General features: G+C 41.5%; 1 protein-coding gene across 1 annotated transcript in view; it reads right to left on the reverse strand.

Annotated features, from left to right (window-relative positions):
• Positions 1–626: 626 nt before the first annotated feature.
• The window catches only part of Cnst (consortin, connexin sorting protein), a 93,735-nt gene continuing 71,209 nt past the window's right edge, over positions 627–23,152 (reverse strand). Inside the window, exons 7-11 of the mRNA XM_008849148.2 lie at positions 22,699–22,720; positions 22,365–22,497; positions 20,960–21,849; positions 6,570–6,705; positions 627–3,385 (exon numbers count right to left, since the gene is read on the reverse strand). Of these exons, the coding sequence (XP_008847370.1) occupies positions 3,180–3,385; positions 6,570–6,705; positions 20,960–21,849; positions 22,365–22,497; positions 22,699–22,720 (1,387 nt within the window). The 3' untranslated portion in view covers positions 627–3,179. The remainder of the gene's footprint in view (positions 3,386–6,569; positions 6,706–20,959; positions 21,850–22,364; positions 22,498–22,698; positions 22,721–23,152) is intronic.

The raw sequence follows: 23,152 nt of genomic DNA on the forward strand, positions 1-23,152 counted from the left end.
TTTGGACAGAAGCATATGCCACCAGAAAGCAGGTCAGCAGCTAAGGGCTGTGGAAGGGCTTATGAAAGCCTTCTCACTTTGGCGCAGCTCCTACCCTGTCCCTTATTGTTGCTACTCTCAGCCCAGATTCTCCTGTCATTCCATAAGACCCAACTCACATCTGCTCTTGCAAATTTGGCTGACCTTCAAACTTCAAATCCTCCCCACATCTCACATCCCAATTCACAGCTTGAAAAACCCCGCAGGATTTTGATTTTGAAGTCTAAAAGGATGAATTTGGGAGATTTCAGTTACTACAGTCAGATGGGAGGGGATATATTTTAGAAGTTGAGGCCTTTACTTAGGGATCTATTAAGACTAGTTCACTGGGTAAAGGTACTCACTACCAAGCCTGATGACCTGAGTTTGATCTCAGGACCCACATGGTAGGAGAGAATAGACCCTACCAAGTGGTCCTCTAACCTCCACACCTGTGCCACACACATATACACAATAAGTAAATGTAATAGAAAAAAAAAAGGCTTTCCCCAAGTAGATGGCATTTAGTTCATAGGCCAGACCAACTTTGATATTTTGCTTTCAAGCAGTTTCCTCAACACCTAGGTTCAAATAAATTCTCTGAGACATTTTGTTGGTGTAGATTTTTAATTACAAGCTTGATTTGACACCCTCAAATACAGTTTTTAATGAGGATTAGTTATAAATAGTTGTCAGTACTTTCAAATGAGAGAAGAAATTACATTTCAGTAAAACTGGATGAATTCTGTATGCATGAGATAATAATCCTTTCATCACCAGGTGGGATTACTCCAATTCATGCAATAAATGACTATTACAGGTTTTAAAGTCACCCTACTTTTTCTAGGTGAGATTCCATGCCTACTTTTAAGTCAGATCAGTTTACTCCTGAGCTCACTTCACTGTCCTGGGAAGCAGTGAAGCGCCCTTGGTTTCTGAGATACAGCTGGACCCCTTGTTAGCAAGTGTCCTCTCATTTCTGTCATGTAATTGTGAAGGCTCCTGGGAAACTCTGGGCTTCAGAAACGTGGCCTAGGTGGCTGCCAGGCAAACACCAGTGATTACACAGGACTCTGAGAGTGACCTATGACCTAAAGAGGTTAACGGCAAGGACTGGGGAATTTTAACTTCTCTTGATATAAACTGACAGAAATAAAGATCACCAAGTTCTTGCAACTAGAAATTGTGAGAGTAAAACACATTTGTCTATGACGTGGATGCCCCTCCCAGTCAACCTCATCGAGCTTCCACAGACCAACTGAGACAGTACCGTAGACATAAGACATATTTTACATACAATGTGAGCACGAATTCTTAACATTCATAATAGAACATTAAAGTAATTTTCTAATAAAATCAGCCTTAAGCATAAGGAATCTAAATTCAGCATTTTGTATACTTCTAAATAAATAACTCTGATTTATAACCATTGAAAATATTACAGTTTATGGTGACATGATAGAGACAAGCTAAACAGTACTCTACGTGAAAAATAAAACGTCAATTTAAAAATAAGCCTGAAAACACACTGAACTGACAGAAAAATCAAAACACTAAGTATACAATAATCAAAAAGGTAGATTGGGATAACCAAACACATGCTCAGCAACACAACTTCAACTTCTCTAAAAAGCCCTTTAAATTCATACTCCAAATAAATAAGCAAAAAATACAAAGGGAGGTACTATGCCAGCCAGCAGCAACTAAAAAGAAGGTTTTTTCTTTCTTCCAAATGATCCTAACAGGAAAACAGGACACAATGATTACTTGTAAAAAAAACTATAATTCATGGTGAGTTTTTTTTTTGGTCTTTTTTGAGACAGCGTCCCTCTATATCCCCAGCTGGCCTAGAACTCACTATGTAGACCAGGCTGGCCTTGAACTCACAGAGATCCACCTGTCTCTGCTGGGATTAAAGGTGCACACCACCATACCCGGTTCTAATTCATGGTTTTGTTTTTTAAAAAAAAATGTTGCTTAGGATATAAAAAGTCAAAGCAAGGCTTCCTAAATGTTAGACCACTGTACCTTAAATAAGAAAAGGCCACTGATGACAGATGTAAACAAAAAACGAATATTTGCCTATTTAAGGTATGATTGAATTTCCGCGTAAAGACCCCATCACAGGGCCCAAACCAAGCTCATGATAGAAATACACATTTAACACACCTGAATGCATGACCTGTGAACACTGAATTATATGTGTTGGTTTAATTCCATTCGCCAAAGTATTGGTTTACTGTCCATAAACACCCACAGAGGGAATTGCACCTTACTTAGGTTCCTAGTCTCAGGTTCTCAGCACACACCAGATGCTCAGTGTCTGCTGAGTGTTGGGTCCCAGCACTCAGTGCTTCAGGCAGCTTGGGATCCACAGTGAAATTCTTGCCTGAGACTCAGGGTGCTTGATCACTGTGCCTCCAGGCCTGTGGTTAATTTCTGGCTCAAAGTCAAGTTCATTGCTTCAGATCTGTCACAGTTTCTCAATTCAGGGCCAACATTTCCATGGTTCATCCACTCCACAGGTAAGCCCTCATCAAAGATTTATGCCTGCACATCATAGTCAAGTTAAAAGAATAAAGATACTCTTTGTACTCTCTGTTGGATATTTGCTATGATAACTGCTTGAAACAGACACACACGCGCACACATACATAACCATTTCACAAATGGAAAAAAGAATTCAGAAGCAATGCAAAAAGCCTAAATTACATAGCTCCCAAGGTTAACTAAAAAATGGCATTGAAACCATAAGGTAACTCTTTTTGATTACAAAGAAACTTATTGCATGATGGTGGGAAGCAATGCCCATGAAGCAACAAATGTAAACCAGAAGTGTCCTTTGACCATCAGCTTGTTGTCAAGCTGACAGTGTTTCCAAGACTCCCTGCATGATTCTGCTCAGTGTGGTTCACTGCACTAGGAAGCAGGAGAGAGATACAATCTCCACAGCTCATTTCCTCTGTCCTCAATGCCTAGCCCAGTATTTGCCTTATTTGTGGATTATTTTAACAGAGTTCCTCTGGATTGCCATTTAAAGCTGCTGTCTCTGATATCCTTGGGTCCTTGCTGGGGAAGGGAGCTGTTTCATGATTCCTGAAATAAAAGCTGTTTGGGAAGTTTGCATCTTTCACTGTTGGCATGCCTGTCCCTCTTGTGTGCTAGGAGAGGTAGATCCAGTGTTTAAGTTCTGCCATTCCCTGCACCAGTCTAGTGTAGTAGAAATCCACATTGTCTGCAAAGTCTGTACAAACAGGAGACTCCATGTTGCCCAAAGTGCAGTACAGTGCAGTTCCTCCAACGCTAAGGAAAACCGTTGCTATGCACAGCAGGATCAGCAGGATGCAGGAGCCACCTCCAACTTCATCTGCAAACATGAGAACAGAGGGTTAAACTGTCATGTAGGTTTCACTCAGTCTAAGCTCGTCACCTTTTCTTTTTGTACACACAATTCCCTTTCACCCTCTTATCTATGTTAGAACCTAGTTTATGTATCATCTCACATGTTCTTCAATACCATGTACAGTTAGTCTTGCATATCTGTGGGTTCTGTATCTGTAGATTCCACTAATATGAACTGACTTCTTATCATTTTTCCCTTAAACAGTATCATATAACAACTATTTACACAGCCAAATACATGTGCCTGGCAGTCATAGATCCTAGAGAAAAACCTACTTTTGTTTTATCTCTCGACCTATGCAATTTATTCTAAATACGTATTACAGAAAAGGGTACCTCCCACCACTCATCTAAAAAGCTTCTTACAAGTTCCACAATCTGTGAGAAGCCCTAAGTGACACATCTACAATGCAACCTCTACAGTTAAGGCTCAGGGAACACAGTGAAACAGGGGGCAGAGAGAATATTAATCCATCTTTCCATTCTCGTGAGAGAAGCTTCCTCATGCAACAGATGGTGATTAACCCCGAAAACCACAACTGGCCAGTATGCAGAGAATTAAGAGACTGCAGAGGGCTTGTCCCTGCATAAGACTCCATCATCAAACCTCTGCTCAGGGATCATCACAGAAGAGGGAGCAGAAAGAGTGGAAGATCTGGGATGTTGGAAGGCCACACGGAAAACAGCTAACAGCAATTGTGACAGCATGAACAAGACCCATGCAAGTTCAAACTGACAAAAAAAAGAAACCCATCCTCAGCTGATAAGATATTGGCAGCTGAGGGCCACTCCAAGAGGGAGAGCTATTTTTTCGATAACAGAGTGATCAGAGTGGTATGTTGACCAAGCCCCAGTGGATGGACTCACCTGGGGGATATAAACTTGGCTTGGTAGACTTAACATATATGACAGAGTGCATGAAAACTGGTTGGGTAGCTATAGGAAGAGGGTGCATTCAACTAGGGGAGGGAGTCTAAATGTGTTTAAGACACACACACACACACACACACACACACACAAATAAATTGTGTACAGAGGAGGACATACATAGATTACTTAAAAACCAATATGGCATTTTATATAAGTGACTTGAGCATCTGCAAATTTTATTATCTTCGGGGTCCCAGACCCTGTAGTATAAGGAGAAATGGTTTCATTCATATATAATGCAAACATTTTAGATTCATTTAAGTGTTTTATAATATCAACTTTGTTTTATCTGTAATACTAAACACTGCTATGATTGTAGCGTTTGTCTAGGACAGAGGAAATGAAGTATGAGTTGCTGCTGAGCCCTTGACAAGCAACTGGTCCAAAAATAGATGCAGTATGAGTGTAAAATGTATTTTAGGACATGCTTTAGAGGACTTGCGATACCTACCAGCAGTTTTCCCACACTGATCACATGTTGCAGTATTTTTAATATCCTAAGTTAAATAAAGCACATTATTAAAATTTATTTTGTGGGGCTGGAGAGATGGCTCAGCTGTTAAGAGCACAGGCTGCTATTGCAGAGGACCTGGGTTCGAATCCCAGTACCTACATGGTGGCTAACAACTATCCGTAACTCAGTTCCAGAGGATCCGATGCCCTCTTCTGACTTCCATGGGCATTTCATGACATAGATGTACCTACATACATGCAAGCAATACAGTCATACACATTAAAAAAATTAAAATAATAAGCCGGGCATGGTGGTGCACACCTTTAGTTCCAGCACTTGGGAGACAGAGGCAGGCAGATCTTTGCGAGTTTAAAGCCAGCCTGGTCTACATAGCGAGTTCCAGGCCAGCTGGGGCTATAGGGAGAACCTGTCTCAAAAAGACAAAAATAAATAAATAAATAAATAAAATTCATTTTGAATATTTTAACTTTTTTAACATGGATGCAATAAAATTTAAAAACCCCTAGAAGCCTCACATATGTTTCTAGTATACAGCACTCATTAGAAGAACAGAGCTTTTTAGGAAGCTTTTGGCAGAAGGTGAGGTTTGTTCCTAAAGTACTTTGAAGCTGAGTCTCCCATAAGCTGACTGACTTGGTGTGAGATGAGGTGGCCTGGGAATTCCAGAACCAGCTGCAAATATGTGTAATAAGAATTGATGACTTTGGGGCTGGAGAGATGGCTCAGCAGTTAAGGGTACTGGTTGTTCTCGCAGAAGACCTGGGTTCAAATCCCAGCACCGACATGGCAGCTAACAACTGTCCGTAACTCCAGTTCCAGGGCATCCCACGGCTTCTTCTGTCCTCCGTGAGCATTGCACAACATGGGTGCACTTACCTACATGCAGGCAATACATGCATACACATAAAATAAAAATAATAAAAAATAAAAATATTAAAAAAAAAAGAATTGATGACTCTGGAGAAAAGGCTGTGCTGGGTACAAACAAGGTACAGGGGTGAGAATACAGTATTTCCAGAGCCTGTATGAGCTTCAACTGTGAAGATTCGGACAGCTCTCCTGCTATCCCTTCTGTGACACTTAGAAAGCAAAGCCCAGTGCTTATACAGTTGGTTCAATGCATACGAGAAGCACAGTGACAGGTTCCTGGCGACTTTCTACTTGCCCCGATTTACTGCTGCCTTAGGTAAACCTATTAGAAGCCACAAAAGGAAGCACTGTTTGTTACGGCATCTGCCTGAAGTCTTGGCTCAGGAGGAAAAATGCTTAACACGTGCGTGTGTGTGTGTGTGTGTGTGTGTGTGTGTGTGTGTGTGTGTTTGTGTGTGTGTGTGTGTGTGTGTGTGTGTACTTCTATTTAGTGAAGAGAGTAATCTTACAGTTGACAAATACTTTCCATAATAAAGGAAAGGTATTAGTTTTTTACTAAAAAGAAAATAAAAATAGCAAGCTCACTTAAGAAGGAAAAATAAAAGAGGAAAAGTATCAAAAGAAGGAAAAAGTGAGACAAGTCTCCAACATTGACCATGTCTAGGCTGAAGACACCACGAGGTGAATTTTGCAACTTGCTCACTTATTTCAGCAAACATGCTTCAAAATAATAAGATATGGTTTGATTTTTTTGTATTTCTCTCCTAGAGGATAAAGAAGCTAAATTCAAATGTTAGAAATCCTGCCAGGAAACCGCATTATGCATCCTTCCAGCTCCCAGACTGTGAGCTCCACCATACCAGGCTGAGCATACCTTGATCCAGGCTGTCATCTATTTCCTGGAACCGTACTCTTCGTTTAGATGGTTTCTGCTGCATCTGGGCAGGGTGTTCTCCTACTGAGTCATTCCTCTTCTTTAATATGGAGACCAATCCTTCAGCAGGAACAACCTGTCAGAGATTGTAAGAACCAGTTGTTGCCTTAATACACACCAGTGGTATTTTACATGTAACCAACCATAAAAGGCTATTTCAAGGATTTAGAATCCATCACTTTTGGGGCAAGAGAGATGGCTCAATGGTTAGGAATAGTGGCTGTTCTTGCAGAGGACCCAGGTTTGAATCCCAGCACCCACATGGCAGCTAACAACTGTCTGTAACTCCAGTTCCAGGGGATCCGACAAGCCTCATCTGTCCTCCACAGGCATTGCATGACACAGGTACATTTACATACATGCAGGCAATACACTCATACACATAAAATAAAAATAATAAATAAAAAAAATTAAAAAGAATTCATCACTTTTTTTTCCATTTGCCAACAGGCTTGTTTTGTTGTTGTTGTAGTTTATTTTTTTGAGATAGGGTCTTGCCCAGGCAGGTCTTGGACTCATGGCAATTCTCCTGCCTCAGTAGGAATGTTGAGATTACTTGCATGAGCTACAGTATTTTTTTTTACTTTTTAAAAAATTTTATGTGTATGAGTGCACTGCCTGCATGTATGTGAGTGTACCCGTGTTGTGCAATGCTGCGGAGGTCAGAAGAGGGCTTTGGATTCCCCTGGAACTGGAGTTAAGGACGGTTCGTAGCCCCCATGTGGGTGCTGGGAATCGAACCCAGGTCCTCTGCAAGAGCAGCCAGCACTCCCAATCGCTGAGCCATCTCTCCAGCCCCAAGCTACAGTATTTAAAAAAAATTCACTTATGTGTATGAGTGCTTCACCTGCATGTAAGTGCACCTGTATCATGCAATGCCCGTGGAAGCCAAAAGAGGGCGTTGGATCACCTAGAACTGTAGTTACAGATGGCTGTTAGCCACTATGTAGGTGCTGGGAACTGAACCCAGGTCCTCTGAAAGAGCAGCCAGTGCTCTTAACTGCTGAGCCATCTCTGTGGTTCCCTCACCAGTAATTTTAAAGACATAAAGACATGAAGCTTAAAATATATGTGATGGCAAACTTTAACTTCAAATGAGTTGTCTTCAGTTTCATAGAGAAAGTATACATTTACTAAATATATTAAAAATGGAGAGATGGCTCAGCAGTTAAGAACACTGACTGTTCTTGCAGAAGACCTGGGTTCAAATCCCAGCACCCACACGGCAGCTAACAACTGTCCGTAACTAGTTCCAGGGGATCCGACAGTCTCTTCTGTCCTCCACGGGCATTGCGCGACACAGGTGCACTTATGTACATGCAGGCAATACACACATACACATAAAATAAAAATAATAAATAAATAAAATAAAATATACTTCACCATCTACTTTTTGTAAATTCAAATCAGAATCCACCTGAGCCCTTAATCTGCATGTGGTACATGGCTTCTGGAGGCTTTACAAGTAGAACTGAGCAGTTGTGACAAACCAAAAAGCCTGAAGTATTTACAATTTGGTTGGTGTTTCATGGAAAAAGTTCCTGTTAAGCACCTCTTCAGCTCCCACCACCATCCATTTCTAGACAGCCTTCTGGTTTTGACTCAGGCCACCTTTCTCCTGCCTATGCCCTGCCTCTTATTTAAAAGCAAAACCAAAAGCTCTCGCTTGCTATTTAGGACCTAAGGTGCTACAAGGTTCAGGAAAAGAGAGAAGCATCTGCAGAGCCAGGAGAAACATGAGCCCTCACATCTGCAACTCCTAGGTGACTGGGAGTTGCCTACTGCCTCCAGGCTATAGGTGATGACATGGGTGGGCACTGTGGGCTCAACATTGTGGATGTCAGCGACTGTAAGCTAGGACTGCCTGCAATCTCATTTACCCAATCAATGGCATAAAGCACTTAATATGATTTCTGGTTCCAGCCAGCAATCTCTGATAATGCACTGCTATGATGAAGCATTACAGATTCCATTCCATTAGTTCTTTTTATAACTCAGAGTTTTTAAGGACAAATAACTAGATAGATAGTTTTCTATGAGACTTCTCTGAACATAGGTCTATAGAAACCATTATCAAAAAAATCAGTTAAGTCAGTAATTTATTCTTTTTTTTTTTTTTTTGTTTTTTTGAAGCAGAGTCTCCCTGTAGCCCCAGCTGACCTGGAACTCACTATGTAGACCAGGCTGGCCTTGAACTCACAGAGATCTGTCTGTCTCTGCCTCCCAAGTGCTGGGACTACAGGTGTGCACCACCATGTGCGGCTAGTAATTTTATTATTTTTATAGGAATTACATATTTCAGCTATCCTTGTTCTGAGAAAACTAAAGTACTTCAGTGACATTAAAATGTTAAGTATAATGCCAGGCATGGTGTCACATGACTTTAATTTTAGCACTCAGGAGGTAGAGGGAAGACGATCTCTGTGAGCTCAAGGCCTTGTCTACATAGTGAGTTCCAGGGCAATTGGAGTTACATGTAAGATGCTGTCTCAACTGCCCACTCCCCAAAAGTTAAGTACAGAGCTGGCAGGATGGCTCAGGGAGTAAGGGCGCTTGCTGCCAAACCTGAAGACTTGAGTTTAATTCCCAGAACCTGCATGGCGGAAAGAGAGAACCTACTCCTTCAAGTTGTCCTCTGACCTTCACAGTGGCATGAGCGAGCCCCTCTGAATTAAGAAATTTTAAAAAATTTAAAAGTACAAATGTATAAAGGAAAAAGTCTTTTAAATATTTCTTTAGAAAACATTGAAGTGCTCCTTCATAAAACAACAAAACATGACTTTACAAGTGTCCTGCTTCAACTGAGAGGTAAAGACATCCTAATAAATTTTTAAAGAGCAAGGGAAGGGACCAGTGAATGGCTTAGTGGGTAGAAGTGCTTGCCATGAAAGTCCAACGACCTGAGTTTGATACCCAGATCCCACCCTGGAAGAAATGAACTGACTTCTGAAAGTTGTGAACTGACTTCAATACTCACACTGTGGCATGCACAAGCCTGTATGCACACACATACATCATGCATATTTGTCTTATGACCTTACACATGCATACATACACTCACACATATACACACACAAGAAATGTGGTAAAAAAATTTTTAATATTAGAGAGCAAGGGATGGAAAATAGAAATCAGTTTTAATGAAAGATATATAATGACATTCTTTTTATTTCTAATAAATGTAAAACCATAGGGGGAGAATGCTTATGGATTCATTCATTATCTATTTTCTCTATAAAATAAAGGTGTACATTTAGCAATGGTAAATGTACATACCATAAGAGGATTTTTGTTTTGTTTTCATATATTCTTGGTATTTGCTAAGGTTGTTTTTAAACTCCTCAACTTAAATGATTTTTGCTTTGGCTTCTTAGTTAAGTGTCCAAACTTCATCAGGCACCAAGGGAGTCTTTTTGAGTTTTGGTGTGCAGGGAATAGACCTCAGGGCCTGCTGCATGGGGGGAAAGCATTCTACTATTAACTTACATCTCTAACTCAGGAGTTAAGGTACAATTGAAAGAATTTTTTTTTACCATATTTATTTATTGTGTGTTTGTGCACACACATATGCATTTGTGAGGTCACAGGACAACTTGTGGGAGTCAGTTCTCTCCTTCTACCATGTAGATTCCAGGGATCCAACTCAGGTCACCAGGCTTGGCAGCAGGTGCCTTTACCTGATGCTCCATCTCACTAGCCCTCCCTTAAGGTGCAGCTTTAACTTAAAAAAAAATTCTATTAAAAACAGCACTATTGCCAGGTGTGCACCAATCCCAGCACTTGGGAGGTAGAAGCAGGTTGAACTCTGAGTTTGCGGCCAGCCTGGTCTACATAATGAGTCCCAGGCCAGCTGGGGCTACAGAAAGAGACCCTGTCTCAAAAAGATCAAAAGAAAAAAAAAAAAAAAAAGAGCACTAGCTGGACATGGTGGCACAAGCCAGACATGGTGGCACATGCCTTTGATTCTAGCACTCGGGAGGCAGAGGCAGGCAGGTCTCTGTGAGGTTGAGGCCAGCCTGCTCTACAAAGTGAGTTCTAGACCAGCTGGAGCTATGGGGAGATTCTGTTTCAAAAACAAACAAAACAGAACAGTGCTAAACATATTGTGCAAGCATGAAGACCTGAGTTTAGATCCCCAGCACCCACATAAAAACCTGGGCATGTCTATGCACCTGCAACCCCAGTCATGGTAGGGGTGATGAGGGCTTGCTGGTGACCAGATTAGCTGAAAACAGACAAGTTCAGGCTCAGACAGAGACTCTGTCTCAAGGAAATAAAGTCAGCACCTGTAGAGGGATAGAGGACACCTAATGTCTTCTTTTGACCTCTGCACATGCACACATACACATATATACACACAAAACAACAGTGCTTAAGGATGAGCCCCAGAGTGGCATTACTGTTAATTGCATATCTTTGTGATATGATCTTTGCATCTGTAAATTCAAGAAACAAACAATAAATCAAATGGTATTGACATGTGACAGACTGAGAGAAGTCCCGTGGAAAGGCACAGTTAGTTTCTGGGCAGCAAAGTATCAGTCCCTACCTTAGCTCCTGCTCAGTCTCTTGGGATGTTTGGCTCTGGAAGCCGGTCTGATAAGGGATGCAAGCCTTATCAGGAGCCCCACCTTATGGCAATGAACTTGGGCAGCTTTTTGAAAGAGGACAGTGGCAAAGTGTGAGAAAGTACAGTTGTGTGAGACAGATCAACATTTTGTTTTGACCTCAACCTCCCCATGCCTTAATTCTTGACTAAACATCTAGCCCCACTCCTTTTCCCCAATTAAGACTTTTGTTTTAGGGGTCTCACCCGTGTCTGCAGTGGAGGGAGGAGAACTGTCTTCTCAGTAACTCCTCTTAGTCTTTCCCTGGCATCTTCATTAGATTTTCTTTTGTAAATGCTTTCTGGAACACTGGAGATACTAGCCCAAGGGGAAACCAAGATGCCAGGAGGTATGACACATCAAATCTGTCATTTGTGTGCTTTTTGCTTTTGCAATAGCTTAGAGCAGAATTCCTACTCACCCTAACAGAATTCCTACTCACCACAGCATGACAGTCAAACATCAGACCTGCTCCTAATCCAGAATTCTACTCACCACAGCATTGCAGTCAAACATCAAGAGTTTAGGAGATGACTTTGGTAGGTAGAGTTTGCCTTAATTCCATGGTTGAAGCAAGAAAGCCAAAATAAGACACTGGTCTTGGTTTGTGGTATCACTAAAAGATGCCAAGTGTGTCTACATAGAATAGGACTGATTTAAAGCACACAGCAATGTGCCTTCTGCAAACTAGTCCAAGAAAGCAGTTCCATGCTTTTTTTTTTTTTTTGGTAACTATACAATATTACTATTAAAATATTAAGAATTTTATTATTTATTTATTTGCTTGTTTTGTTTATTTTGTATTTGGGGGGGGGATTGTTTTGTTTTTCGTTTTTGTCTTTTTGAGACAGGGTCTCTCTGTAGTCCCAGCTGTCCTGGAACTCACTATGTAGTCCAGGCTGGCCTCAAACTCAAAAGTGCCTCTCAAGTGCTGGGATTAAAGGTGTGTGCCACCATGCCTAGCCTATTTATTTATTTTTGTGGTGCTGGGATCAGAATCAGGGTCTTGCCTCTGTCAGAACAGATAATTTTTAAATCTCAAAAAGAGCTTTAGCTTTAAAACTAAATTTAGTTTCCCATTTTAATTAGCAAACTGCTTTCTAACCCAAACAATACACACCAAGCCCATCCACTGAGAACACAAAGAATGTCTGAGCTATAATTAACGTAATTGGTGGCACTCTATGAATAAATGTAGAGCTTGGAAAAAAAAAATCCTTCTGGTCAAGTCCTCTATTTGCAAATAAATAGCTCTTCCCACACTTTTCAAACAGTGACCATCTTAAATAGTGTTTCAGAATAACTGGCTATAAAAACAAAATTAATTTGTAATTCCACTGGACTGCAATTCTTTTTTTTTTAATTTAATTTTGAAAAAAAAATATGTGTATGCATGTATTGCCTGCATGTAGGTAAGTGCACCCGTGTCATGCAATACCTGAGGAGGTCAGAAGAGGCTGTTGGATCCCCTGGGACTGGAGTTATGGACAGTTGTTAGGTGCCACGTGGGTGGTGGGATTCGAACACAGGTCTTCTGCAAGAACAACCAGTGTTCTTAGCTGCTGAACTATCTCTCTAGCCCCATGGACTGCAATTCTCTCTCTCTTTTTTTTGGTGGTCTTTTTGAGACAGGGTCTCCTTGTAGCCCCAGCTGTCCTGGAACTCACTATGTAGACCAGGCTGGCCTTAAACTCACAAAGATCCGCCTGCCTCTGCCTCCCAAATGCTGGGATTAAAGGTGTGCACCACCACTCCTGGCCCTGGATTGCAATTCTTAATACAAGGAAAACAGAACACATTGCTTGCTGTTGTGAGGCCCTGATCACAAAATTAAAGGAGAAAAAGGACCTAAGTTAGACTCTCTTAATCCAGAACTTCAAGACTCATAAATTTTAAACAAGAACATTTTCTTGGCTTCCAACTAACTTGACAAACAACACCCCTAAACCACATCAATGTATTACACGGATCTGAAATGCCAGAGATTCCACTGCAGAAGTACATATCAAATTGACCTCTCGAATTCCTCACTGAAGAAAAACAAGAGGTGGGTTTGGAGAGTGGCTCAAGGGTAGAGATCTGGTCTAGCAATGTACAAGGCCCTGAGTTCCAAAGCCAGCACTACCCCAAACCCCAAACCCCAAGTGCTGTGCTCTGTTACACAGTAAGAACTGTAATTTAGAGAATGTGTACATTCCTATAGAGATATTTACATGATATGCCATGTTAAATCGTCACAGCTCTATTTTATAGGCATTATCAGCCCCACTTCACAGATAAAGATGGCAAACTTTAAGAACTTGAACAACTTGCTCAAGTTTGCAATGCCAGAAATGAGCAGAGTTTAAGAACAAATTCAAGATTAAACCTCTCACAATTAATCCAATATGAAAATCTTATTTTCTGTACCTGTAACATTTTTGACCTATGTTCTATGTTTTAGTTACAATTAGAGTGAAATGAAAAAATTTCAAATAAGAAATAAGGCTTTTGGATTTTTTTGCCTTCCCAAAGTAGTTTATATTTTCTACTCAATAATTCTAATTTTGCATATTACTGCAGTCAAGAGATAAAGTCTGAGAGATGACCAGTCCTAGGTGACACATCTACAATGGAACCTCTGCACCTAAGGCTCATGGACCATAGCAGAACCACTGTTGGAGAGAATACTAATGCATTCGTCAACTCTCACCAGCAAAGCTTCCTTATACAACAGAGTGCAATGTACACTGAAGGTCACAACTGGTTAAGTTTTAGAGAACAAGAGACTGCAGAGTCATGTCCCTGGATAGGGCTCCTATATTAAATCTCACCCACCCACAGCTCAGGGACCATTGTGAAGATGGGGCAGAAAGATTGTAAGAATCAGGATTAGACCATGAACATAGGAAATAAAGGCTTTCAGGCCACTGGAAGTTTACTCATGTGAACTTGCAGCAATGGCGACATCAAGCACAAGTTAGACCCATGCTAACTCAATCAGACAGGGGCCCAGAGTGGAGAGAGGGAAATGAGCACGGGGCTGGCCCTAGTCTGGGAACTGTTTGGGACCGACTACTGCTGGGTGAGGGAGAGTAACCTTCCTTAAGATCTCTAGATAGGCTGACTAGACTCTGGTGGATGAACTTGCACTGAAGGACATCTGGGTACAAATGCTTGACTGGATAGGACTTAACATGTATGAGAGAATGCATGAGGTCTGGTGGGGGCAGGGTACAGATGGGGGAGGGGGTCTAAATTTGATTAAGAGCTGTTGTTCAAAAGCTCAATAAAAATGTTGAAACAGAGATACTTAAACTAATGGCTAATTTGTCATGGAGGAGGGGATGAAAGACAAAAGATCTTTTGTGGAAGCAGATTAATGCCATGGCCACTGTTGTAGCTAATGGATAGAGCATGACACAGCTGGACCTCAGGGTGACAGATAATGTGGAGAGCCATTCTTCAGGAAGAACCTGTGGTTACCTCAGTCGGCCTAATGTCCAGTCTTGGAACACTGCAAAAAGAGAATGGAAAATGGGGAGGGGGACAAAACCCCAACAAACTATGAAGTAAATATTAATGTCAAATTTCTAAATATTAAGGAAAAAGTGCTTTCTTAAAAATAAAACTATGAATTTTATAATGTACCTAATGTCTACATTAGGCACTGCCTCACACTTTTGTAACTGGTTACACTTATAAAAAAGGACAATCTAATAAGTACAAAACAGGAAAAGAAATGGTAAGAATGTCAAGTACTAGTCTACTTTTAAAATCTCTAGAAACTTTGCCGGGCATGGTGGCACATGCCTTTAATCCCAGCACTTGGGAGGCGGATCTCTGTGAGTTCAAGGCCAGCCTGGTCTACATAGGGAGTTCCAGGCCAGCTGGGGCTGCAGTAACTGCCACTTCAGTAACTTTACAACCCTTCACCCTGCTGAAATTATTTCACCGCCTTTACATATATAATTTTATTTATTTATTCATTTATTTATTGTGGTGTGTGTGTGTGTGTGTGTGTGTGTGTAGTGCATGCACGATGCAGCACCCACGTAGGTCGGAGGACAACTTGGGGGAATTGGTTCTCTTGTTCCGCTGTGTGGGTTCTCTGGATTGAACTAAGGTTATCAGGTTGGCAGAAGGCATTTTACCAGCTAAGCCATCTTGCTTTACCAATATTTGAAACTACATTGTTTATTATCACATGAATTTAGTTACAATTTATCTCTCTTACTAGAAAGCAAGCTTCATGAGAGCAGGGACTCATCTGTGTTCACTGCTGTCTCCTGGTTTCCATCACATAGTAGGTGCTCAATAAGCATGAAGAAAAACTGAACACACAAATGAGGAATTTACATATAGACAGACTCAGCACAGACTTACTGAACAATGCAGCTTTTTCTTTGAAAATAATCCAAACTTAATTTGTTCTAAAATGTTATTTTTCTAGAAGAACAAGTATTTTTTACCCCCAGCCTTACTGGGTAGAGTAGCTGATATTTCCAATGGTCCATGTAGACTTTAGAGACACACAAATATGTAGCCAACAGGATCCTTATCCTGAAGGACATGGCAGTTTGGTATAGAAGTATTCCTGTGTCCTGTAACACCAAGAGGGGATTACAGCTGGACAAGGCCTTAGGAGGAGTGCTGCCCCTCCCTTCCCTATCAGAAGTTCTGAGAATCAGTTCCGAACACACACTACAGACTTCAGTGACCCAGGAACAGCAGCAGCTGGTGCTCTGAGTACTGACCTGAGCCAGGGACTGCGCTGGGCACTTTGCATGAAGTGGGATGATGGATGTTGAGGTTGGGAGGAAACAGATATGGAAGGTTTGTTACTGACAGCACAGACGGCAAAGAGCAGAGTGAGAATGTGCAGGATGTATGTGGAGGCTGCGCGAGACCAGACTGACAGCAGGGAAAATACAAGGCAGTAGGAGACCACAACGTTGGAAAGGTGGATGGGCCAGGTAATAGGAGTCCTGAGTTCTGTTGGTTCACCTGTTAGTATGGAGGCCTTGTCCTTAATGCTACAGGGGCAGAGGGGAGGGGCTGGTGGTACAAAGGACATTTTAGGTGTATTTAACTTAATAGCAGAATGTTTTAAAAAGATGAAAACTTCTAGAAAGGCATGAAACTTCTCTATTGCTCCATATCTAAGTCATTTCGTTCAAATTTATGATCCAGTTGCCCCTTTGAATATCAGTTTGAGACTCCACGTCTACATAGTGCTAGTATGAGAACATATGAGGGGGAGAAGATGGGGAAACCTACTAAGCAGCTAATGCAAATGTCCAGGAAGAACAGTAAAGATGTAAACTTTAAAAGTAATTACAATAGGAAAGAAAAGGAACTTAGAAAAGAAACATGACAATCAAGAGATACATTAGCTAACAACAAAGTTTCAAAAGTGGGCTAAAAACGAAAGGCAGAAATGACACTACCCAGCACAAATTAAAAATGGGCTATCCTGGGTTTTCCTTGGGGATTAGAGACCTACATAAATCATGGCTCACACAGACCTGCCAATGTTACTGGAAGCCTGCATTTCTTCTACTGTGAGCAAGCTCTGTTGCCCTGCTTTCCCTGACAAAGCCATTCTGAGCAGAACTTCCATGACTGCCATTTCTAAGACTTTCCTCTTGGCAAGACCCACAGAACAGCTAACTCCATTTCAAAAAGACCGCTTAGCATGGCTTCCCACCTTTACTTAGTGGAAAGGCCCGTGGCAGCTAATCTCTCTCTCTCTCTCTCTCTCTCTCTCTCTCTCTCTCTCTCTCGTGTGTGTGTGTGTGTGTGTGTGTGTGTGTTTGCCAGGAGTGAGGGTGGAGTGGAGGGGTTACCTTGAGACAGGGTCTCTCCGAATTTGAAGCTTGCCTCTTTTAGCTAGACTAGCTGGTCAGCAATCCTGTCAGTGGGGGTGGAGTGGAGGGGTTACCTTGAGACAGGGTCTCTCAGAATTTGAAGCTTGCCTCTTTTAGCTAGACTAGCTGGTCAGCAATCCTGTCTTCCTCCACCTGCCCATCTCTGAGGTTGCGGCCCTCATGATTGCACTGTAAACACTCTTATCCAATTCTAAGCCATCTCCTCAGCCTCAACAGCTAACCTTTATTTCTTTTTTGAAGCAGGGTCTTGCTGTGTAGCCCTAGCTAGCCTGGAACTCACTATATAGACCAAGCTGGCCTGGGACTCAGATCTATCTGCATCTGTTTCCTGAGTGCCCGGATTAAAGGTGGGTACTTCTGCACCTGGCTCTGCCTATATTTTTTAAAGATTTATTTTATTTTTATTTGTGTGTCTGTATGTGTGTCTGCCTCTAAGTATGTGCACTTGGGTGTGGGTGCCCACAAAAGGCAGAAGAGAGTGTTGGATTCCCCTAGAACTGGAGTTACAGGCAATTGTTAGTTACCTGATGTGGGTTCTGGGAACTAAACTCAGGTCCTCTGGAAGAGCAGCAACTGCTCTTAACCACTGAGTCATCTCTTTAGCCCTTGGCAACCTGTATTATTATTATTAGTTTTTTTTTAATATGTGTATGAGTGTATTGTCTGCATGTATGGAAGTGCACACCTATCGTGCAATTCCCAGGGGTCAGAGGAAGGCATTGGATGCCCTGGAACTGGAGTTAAAGACAGTTGTTAGCCACCATGTGGGTGCTAGGAATCAAACCTGGGTCCTCTGCAACAGCAGCAAGTGCTCTCTACCACTGCAGAACTCACACAAAATTATAAAATAATGGGGACATAGCATCATCTTCCACAGTAGTGAAGAGCTGACAGCAGAATGGGCCCTTGTGAGGGCAGAATCCCTTGCAGGACAGAAGTGGTCAGCAGCTATGGGGAGACGGAAGGGCTAACAGGGATGGGCAGCAGCGTGTGAAACAGGGAAGGTAAACAGGCTCCCTAGGGCATGAGAAATACTGCTCAGATGTATTATTTAGTTATCATGAAACTATGGTTGCAATAAGAGGAAAGCCTGAAAAATATTTCAGAATTCTGGTTAAGTTAGTCAGAGGTGACAGTCAAGAACACCTACAAGCCAAGAATTTCATCCATCTACCAGGCCCCCATAGCGCCAGATACACGAAGGCTCTTAATAAAACTTAAGGGTTTGGGGATATATAACTCAGTGGCAGGGTGTTTGCCTACCATAGGCAAGGTTCTGTGTTCTATCTCCAGCACAGAAACTAACCAAACAAAAATGTGGTGTACTCCTGTAATCACAGCATTTGGAAGGTGGGGGCAAGAGGATCAGGAGTTCAAGGCTCTCCTTGGCTACTTAGTAAGTAGAAAGCCAGCCTGTCTCAAAGCAAACAATATATGTGTCTGTGTACGTAAATGATTCTACTTATAATAAACCACTAATAAGATGTGCATTTTATTTAACTCCAGATTTCATTCTTAGAGTGTCAAGAAAATAATATTAGAGATTTCTTTTAGTTTAAGATGAAAGGCAGATTTTATTAAAATATACCTGCTAGAAAAGATACTGGAGGAAGTACATTATTATAGGAAAATAAATTACTTTGTTAACCACATGTCGCTTTTGGGACTTCTTAAACAGCAGAACTTAATAGACGAATAAAATTTTACAGGAGACCATTATGTATTAATTCTACAGAACAGACAAACCTTAAACTTTCCACTGTTAGCCATTGTCTAATAGGAAAATAGACACTGTGTTAAGAATCTGAGGAAGGAATGCTCCATTTAGCTGTAATATACATTCACCTACTAGTTTAATAACTCCCTGTATGGGAGCTCTGATTAAAACAGACATGAGGTGAACTCTGGGTCAAGGGCTTTACTATTAGCTCAATTAAAAAAAAAAAAACCAAAAAACTATTTTGAAAATTGTGCTAAAATATATATATAACATAAAATTACCATTTTAGCTCCCTCCCACACCCGTATTTTAGACAGGGTCTCACTATGTCACCCTGGCTGGCCTGGAATTCACTCTACAGGCTCACCTGGAACTCAAGAGATCAGAGATCTACTGGTCTCTGCCTCCTGGCAGAATGCTGGGATTAAAGACCTGTGCCATCATGCCCAGTTTAACTCTTTTCATATATATAGTTCAGTGTATTATATTAAAAAATGTGTGACCATCATCACCATCTATTACCAAACTGTATCACTGCCTTAAACAGATACTCTAATCCATCAAGCAATATTAAATAATTTTGGTAAGAGAAAATTAAGATACAAAATTACAGTTTTGGGGGAACCAGCTGCAAATGACAATCAGGTGGTCTGCTTAGAATACACAGAAGACTGTTGAGCTTTACTATTTTTTATTTAATTTTGACAAAAATTTAAAAAGAAAAATCATAATTCATAGAAAATGAACAAATAGTAACAGAACAGACTGATCCTGAGGAAGCAGGTCAGGGAATTCCATTCTTGCATGTATTTTATTACCTACTTTTGCTTTGTTATTTTTCCAATTTTTTCCTGAATTTACTTTTTTCCAAGATAATGCTGTTAGAATATGGGTATAAATGAGAATTTTAGGGGGTGGATTGAGAGGGTCTCACGCTGTAGTCAAGGCTGGTCTCAAACTAAGAGAGATCATACAGCCAAGGGCTCTCTGGGGCTGTGATTACAGGTGTCAACTACCACACCCAGTTTAAATGGGACTTTAAAGTTAACTTTAAGAAGGAAAAGGAAGGAAGGAAGGAGAGAGGGAGAGAGGGAGGGGGGAGGGAAGAAGGAAGGGGGAGAGAGGGAGGGAGGGAGAGAGGGAAGGAGGGAGGGAGGGAGGAAGGAAGGAGGAAAAAAGGAGAAGAAAAGAGTCTTAACTTTCCCCAGATGTGGCTTAGAGAGATACAAAGTGACCCAGGAGGCTGATGAGCCCAAGGGAGCTGCCCAGAGCCCTGGCAATCTGAGTTTGCTCACCCTACCAGGTCCCATGATGAGGGTGTGCCATCTGCTATGGCTTTTTACCTCTTCTTCTCCTGGACTTCTTTGTATTAACCGACAAAAGAGAAAGGTCACTTTTCCTTTGCTTTTTTTTTTTTTTTCTTGCTATTTTTTTTTAAAACCTTTTCCTTTCTTGAATTTTTTAAACAAAAGACAAGGGTCCTCTTTCCTTTGTTTTTTGTGTTTGCTACTTAAGAGCTTTAAAAGTAGTCAACTACCTCCCAGTGTTATTATATTTTAAAATTTCCTCTATTCTCTTAAGATCATTTCAGATAATTAAAAAATGTGTATTAATAAAAGAAATACATTGAGCATACACGAGATTTCCTTTTCTTTCTTTTTTTCTTTTTTGGGACAGGATCTCCCTTTAGCTCCTGCTGGCCTGGAACTCAACTATGTAGACCAGGCTGGCCTTGAACTCATGGAAATCTGCCTGCCTCTGCCTCCCCTGTGCTGGCACTAGAGGCATGCACCACCATGCCCATCTGAGATTTTATTACTGTGTGTATGAGCAAGAAAAATGAGATTTTCTTATTAGAGTGTGACTAATCTTATCTTCATCCTAAGCTTCCTGGGAATGCTAAATAAAAATAAATTAACAGGACTGAAAAACAAAAATGGTGCTTTATAACCATGCCTCCCGGATCTGTTTAGAGCTTCTTGAACTGTTAACATGTACAATTTAACAAACAATTAAAAGTTTGTTAACTGAACACTTTCCATCAAGCTTTAAAACTACAGAAAAAACATAAAACAAGCAGTATTTTGTAGATGTGAGATTTCACTTACTCTTAGTATCTCATCTCGACCTTACCTCTGCGATCTCTATCCTTTTGGCAAGATCATCCAGGGAAAGGCAGGTGTCGTCACAAGGCAAACTCTCCTGGAGACTGTAGGATGCTTCTTCAGGAGAAAGATCTTGAGGGAGGTCAGAGTCGTCGTCCTGGTTGTCTTCACAGAAGAGGGACTCTTCAGTGTCTCTTGAGCACCCTTCCAAAAGGCTCTTCAGATAGTCTTCTGTTTCCTTACTGACTTGGTCTTCCCTCTCCCTCCTTTCCTCTGGGGCCATACACTCTTCTAGAAGCAGTGCATTTAGGTCAGAGATTTTACTATCATCACAAAGTGCACTCTCAGAGCCAGTCTCTGAGTCAGTCTGATTCTGAGGTGATTTTCCATCACTGGCTGTGAGATCAGGTTGCTGAGGCTCACTTAATTCACTCTTCTCCTGCTGGCTCCTGGGGAATGCCTCAAACACATCCTGAAGAGGCAAGTGGAGTTCTTTCCGGTGTGTCTGTGAATATTTACCTTCAGAAACCAACAAAGGAGGAGGACAGTCACAGCCTGGGAGGGCCAGTGGTTCTCTCACTGATTCATGAATGGGGTCTTCAGTAATACCCTCTATTTGGGCCACACTGGGGTGGTCCTCTGTGGGAGGCGCCTGCAAACAGCTGCCATCTTTACAGGCATTCTCAGCTGCAGCGACTGGCCCTGACCTGCTTCTGGCTGTCTCTGGGGACTGGGTGTGGAGCGCCAGTGTGGCTTCAGTGCTGCAGAGCAATTCCTCCCTGTGGTCCTTCCCTGCAGTTACTGGAAGGCTGGGGGAAGCAGCCTGCCAGTCCATCTGATGACAGCTGGGGCTGCTCTCCCGGGGCTCTTTATGTCGGCTTTCTTTACTTGATTCCATGCCAGCATAAGTTTCAGTCTCTACAAATGAAGAAAAATGAACTGTTTTAAAATTCCAAACAATACAGCTGGGCGTGGTGGCGCATGCCTTTTCTGCCAGTATCTTCAGAGGCAGAGGCGGGTGGATCTCTGTGAGTTTAAGGCCAGCCTGGTATACATAGTGAGTTCCAGGCCAGCTGGGGCTACAGAGAGATCCTGTCTCAAAAAGACCAAAAAAAAAAAAAAAAAAAAAAAAACCAAGTTATTTGGCCAGGTGTGGTAGCATTTGCCTTTAATCCCAACACTCAGGAGGCAGAGAGGCAGATGGATCTCAGTGAGTTCAAGGCCAGCCTGGTTTACATAGTGAATTCCAGGCCAGCTGGAGACCCTGAAAGACCCTCCTCTGCTCCCCTCCCCAGCAAAAAAAGAATTACATATGAAAAATCTGTTTTTGGTTCTGTATTTTTTAGAAGAATATGTACAAAACCTAAATGTAAAAAAATTTCCATCACAGAAATTCAGTTTGAATGCTTTAAAATGCCACAGACAACAGGTACCTTTCATCCTTACTCTAGTGTCATTTACAGAGGCCCCTGATTCTTTGGCAGTAGCTCTTCTGTCCTTCCGGTCTTCAGACACCACTGACTGTGTAGTGCATTCCCTTCTCAGCGACTGCTCCACAGCTGCCATCTACAAGTTTAAAACAAGGGGGGAATCACAACTTTTTTGAGAAACTGTTGCCTTAAATTAGAAAACTGAAAATTTTGTGAAAGGTTTTTGTAAAACAGTCCATACAAAACACATATGATACTAATATGTTCTCCATAAATATTTTTATTTTATCCCCCCCGCCCCGCTCCATAAATATTTTTAAAAGAAACAAGCTCTTACCTTATGCTTGGATGAAAGAGGACTGTAGGAAAAAAGAAAAATAATGATTTTTAAAGTACAGCATGCTTCAAACAAATGTCACTGAAATCACTATAAAAAAAAATACAGCTTCTCTGAATTCTAATATTAGCACAGAACAGTATGACCGGTTTACATGGTTCAAAATGCAGCTATATCATGTGGTAACTTCCTTAGATAGTCTCTTACTACTGACAAGCCCCAAAGAGGCTACAAGTGCTGAAATCCAGAAGTGAAAAAAGACTGGCTAACTTCTTACTAATAAGGTATTTAAAGACTATTTCATGCTGGGCATGGTGGCGCACACCTTTAATCCCAGCACTCAGGAGGCAGAGGAAGGCAGATCTCTCTGAGTTCAAGGCCAGCCTGGTCTCCATAGTGAGTTCCAGGACAGCTGGGGCTACAGGGAGACCCTGTCTCAAAAAGACCAAAAAAA

The sequence above is a fragment of the Nannospalax galili genome, unplaced genomic scaffold, assembly GCF_000622305.1.
Source record: "Nannospalax galili isolate Female #2095 unplaced genomic scaffold, S.galili_v1.0 scaffold543, whole genome shotgun sequence".
NCBI lineage: Eukaryota > Metazoa > Chordata > Mammalia > Rodentia > Spalacidae > Nannospalax > Nannospalax galili.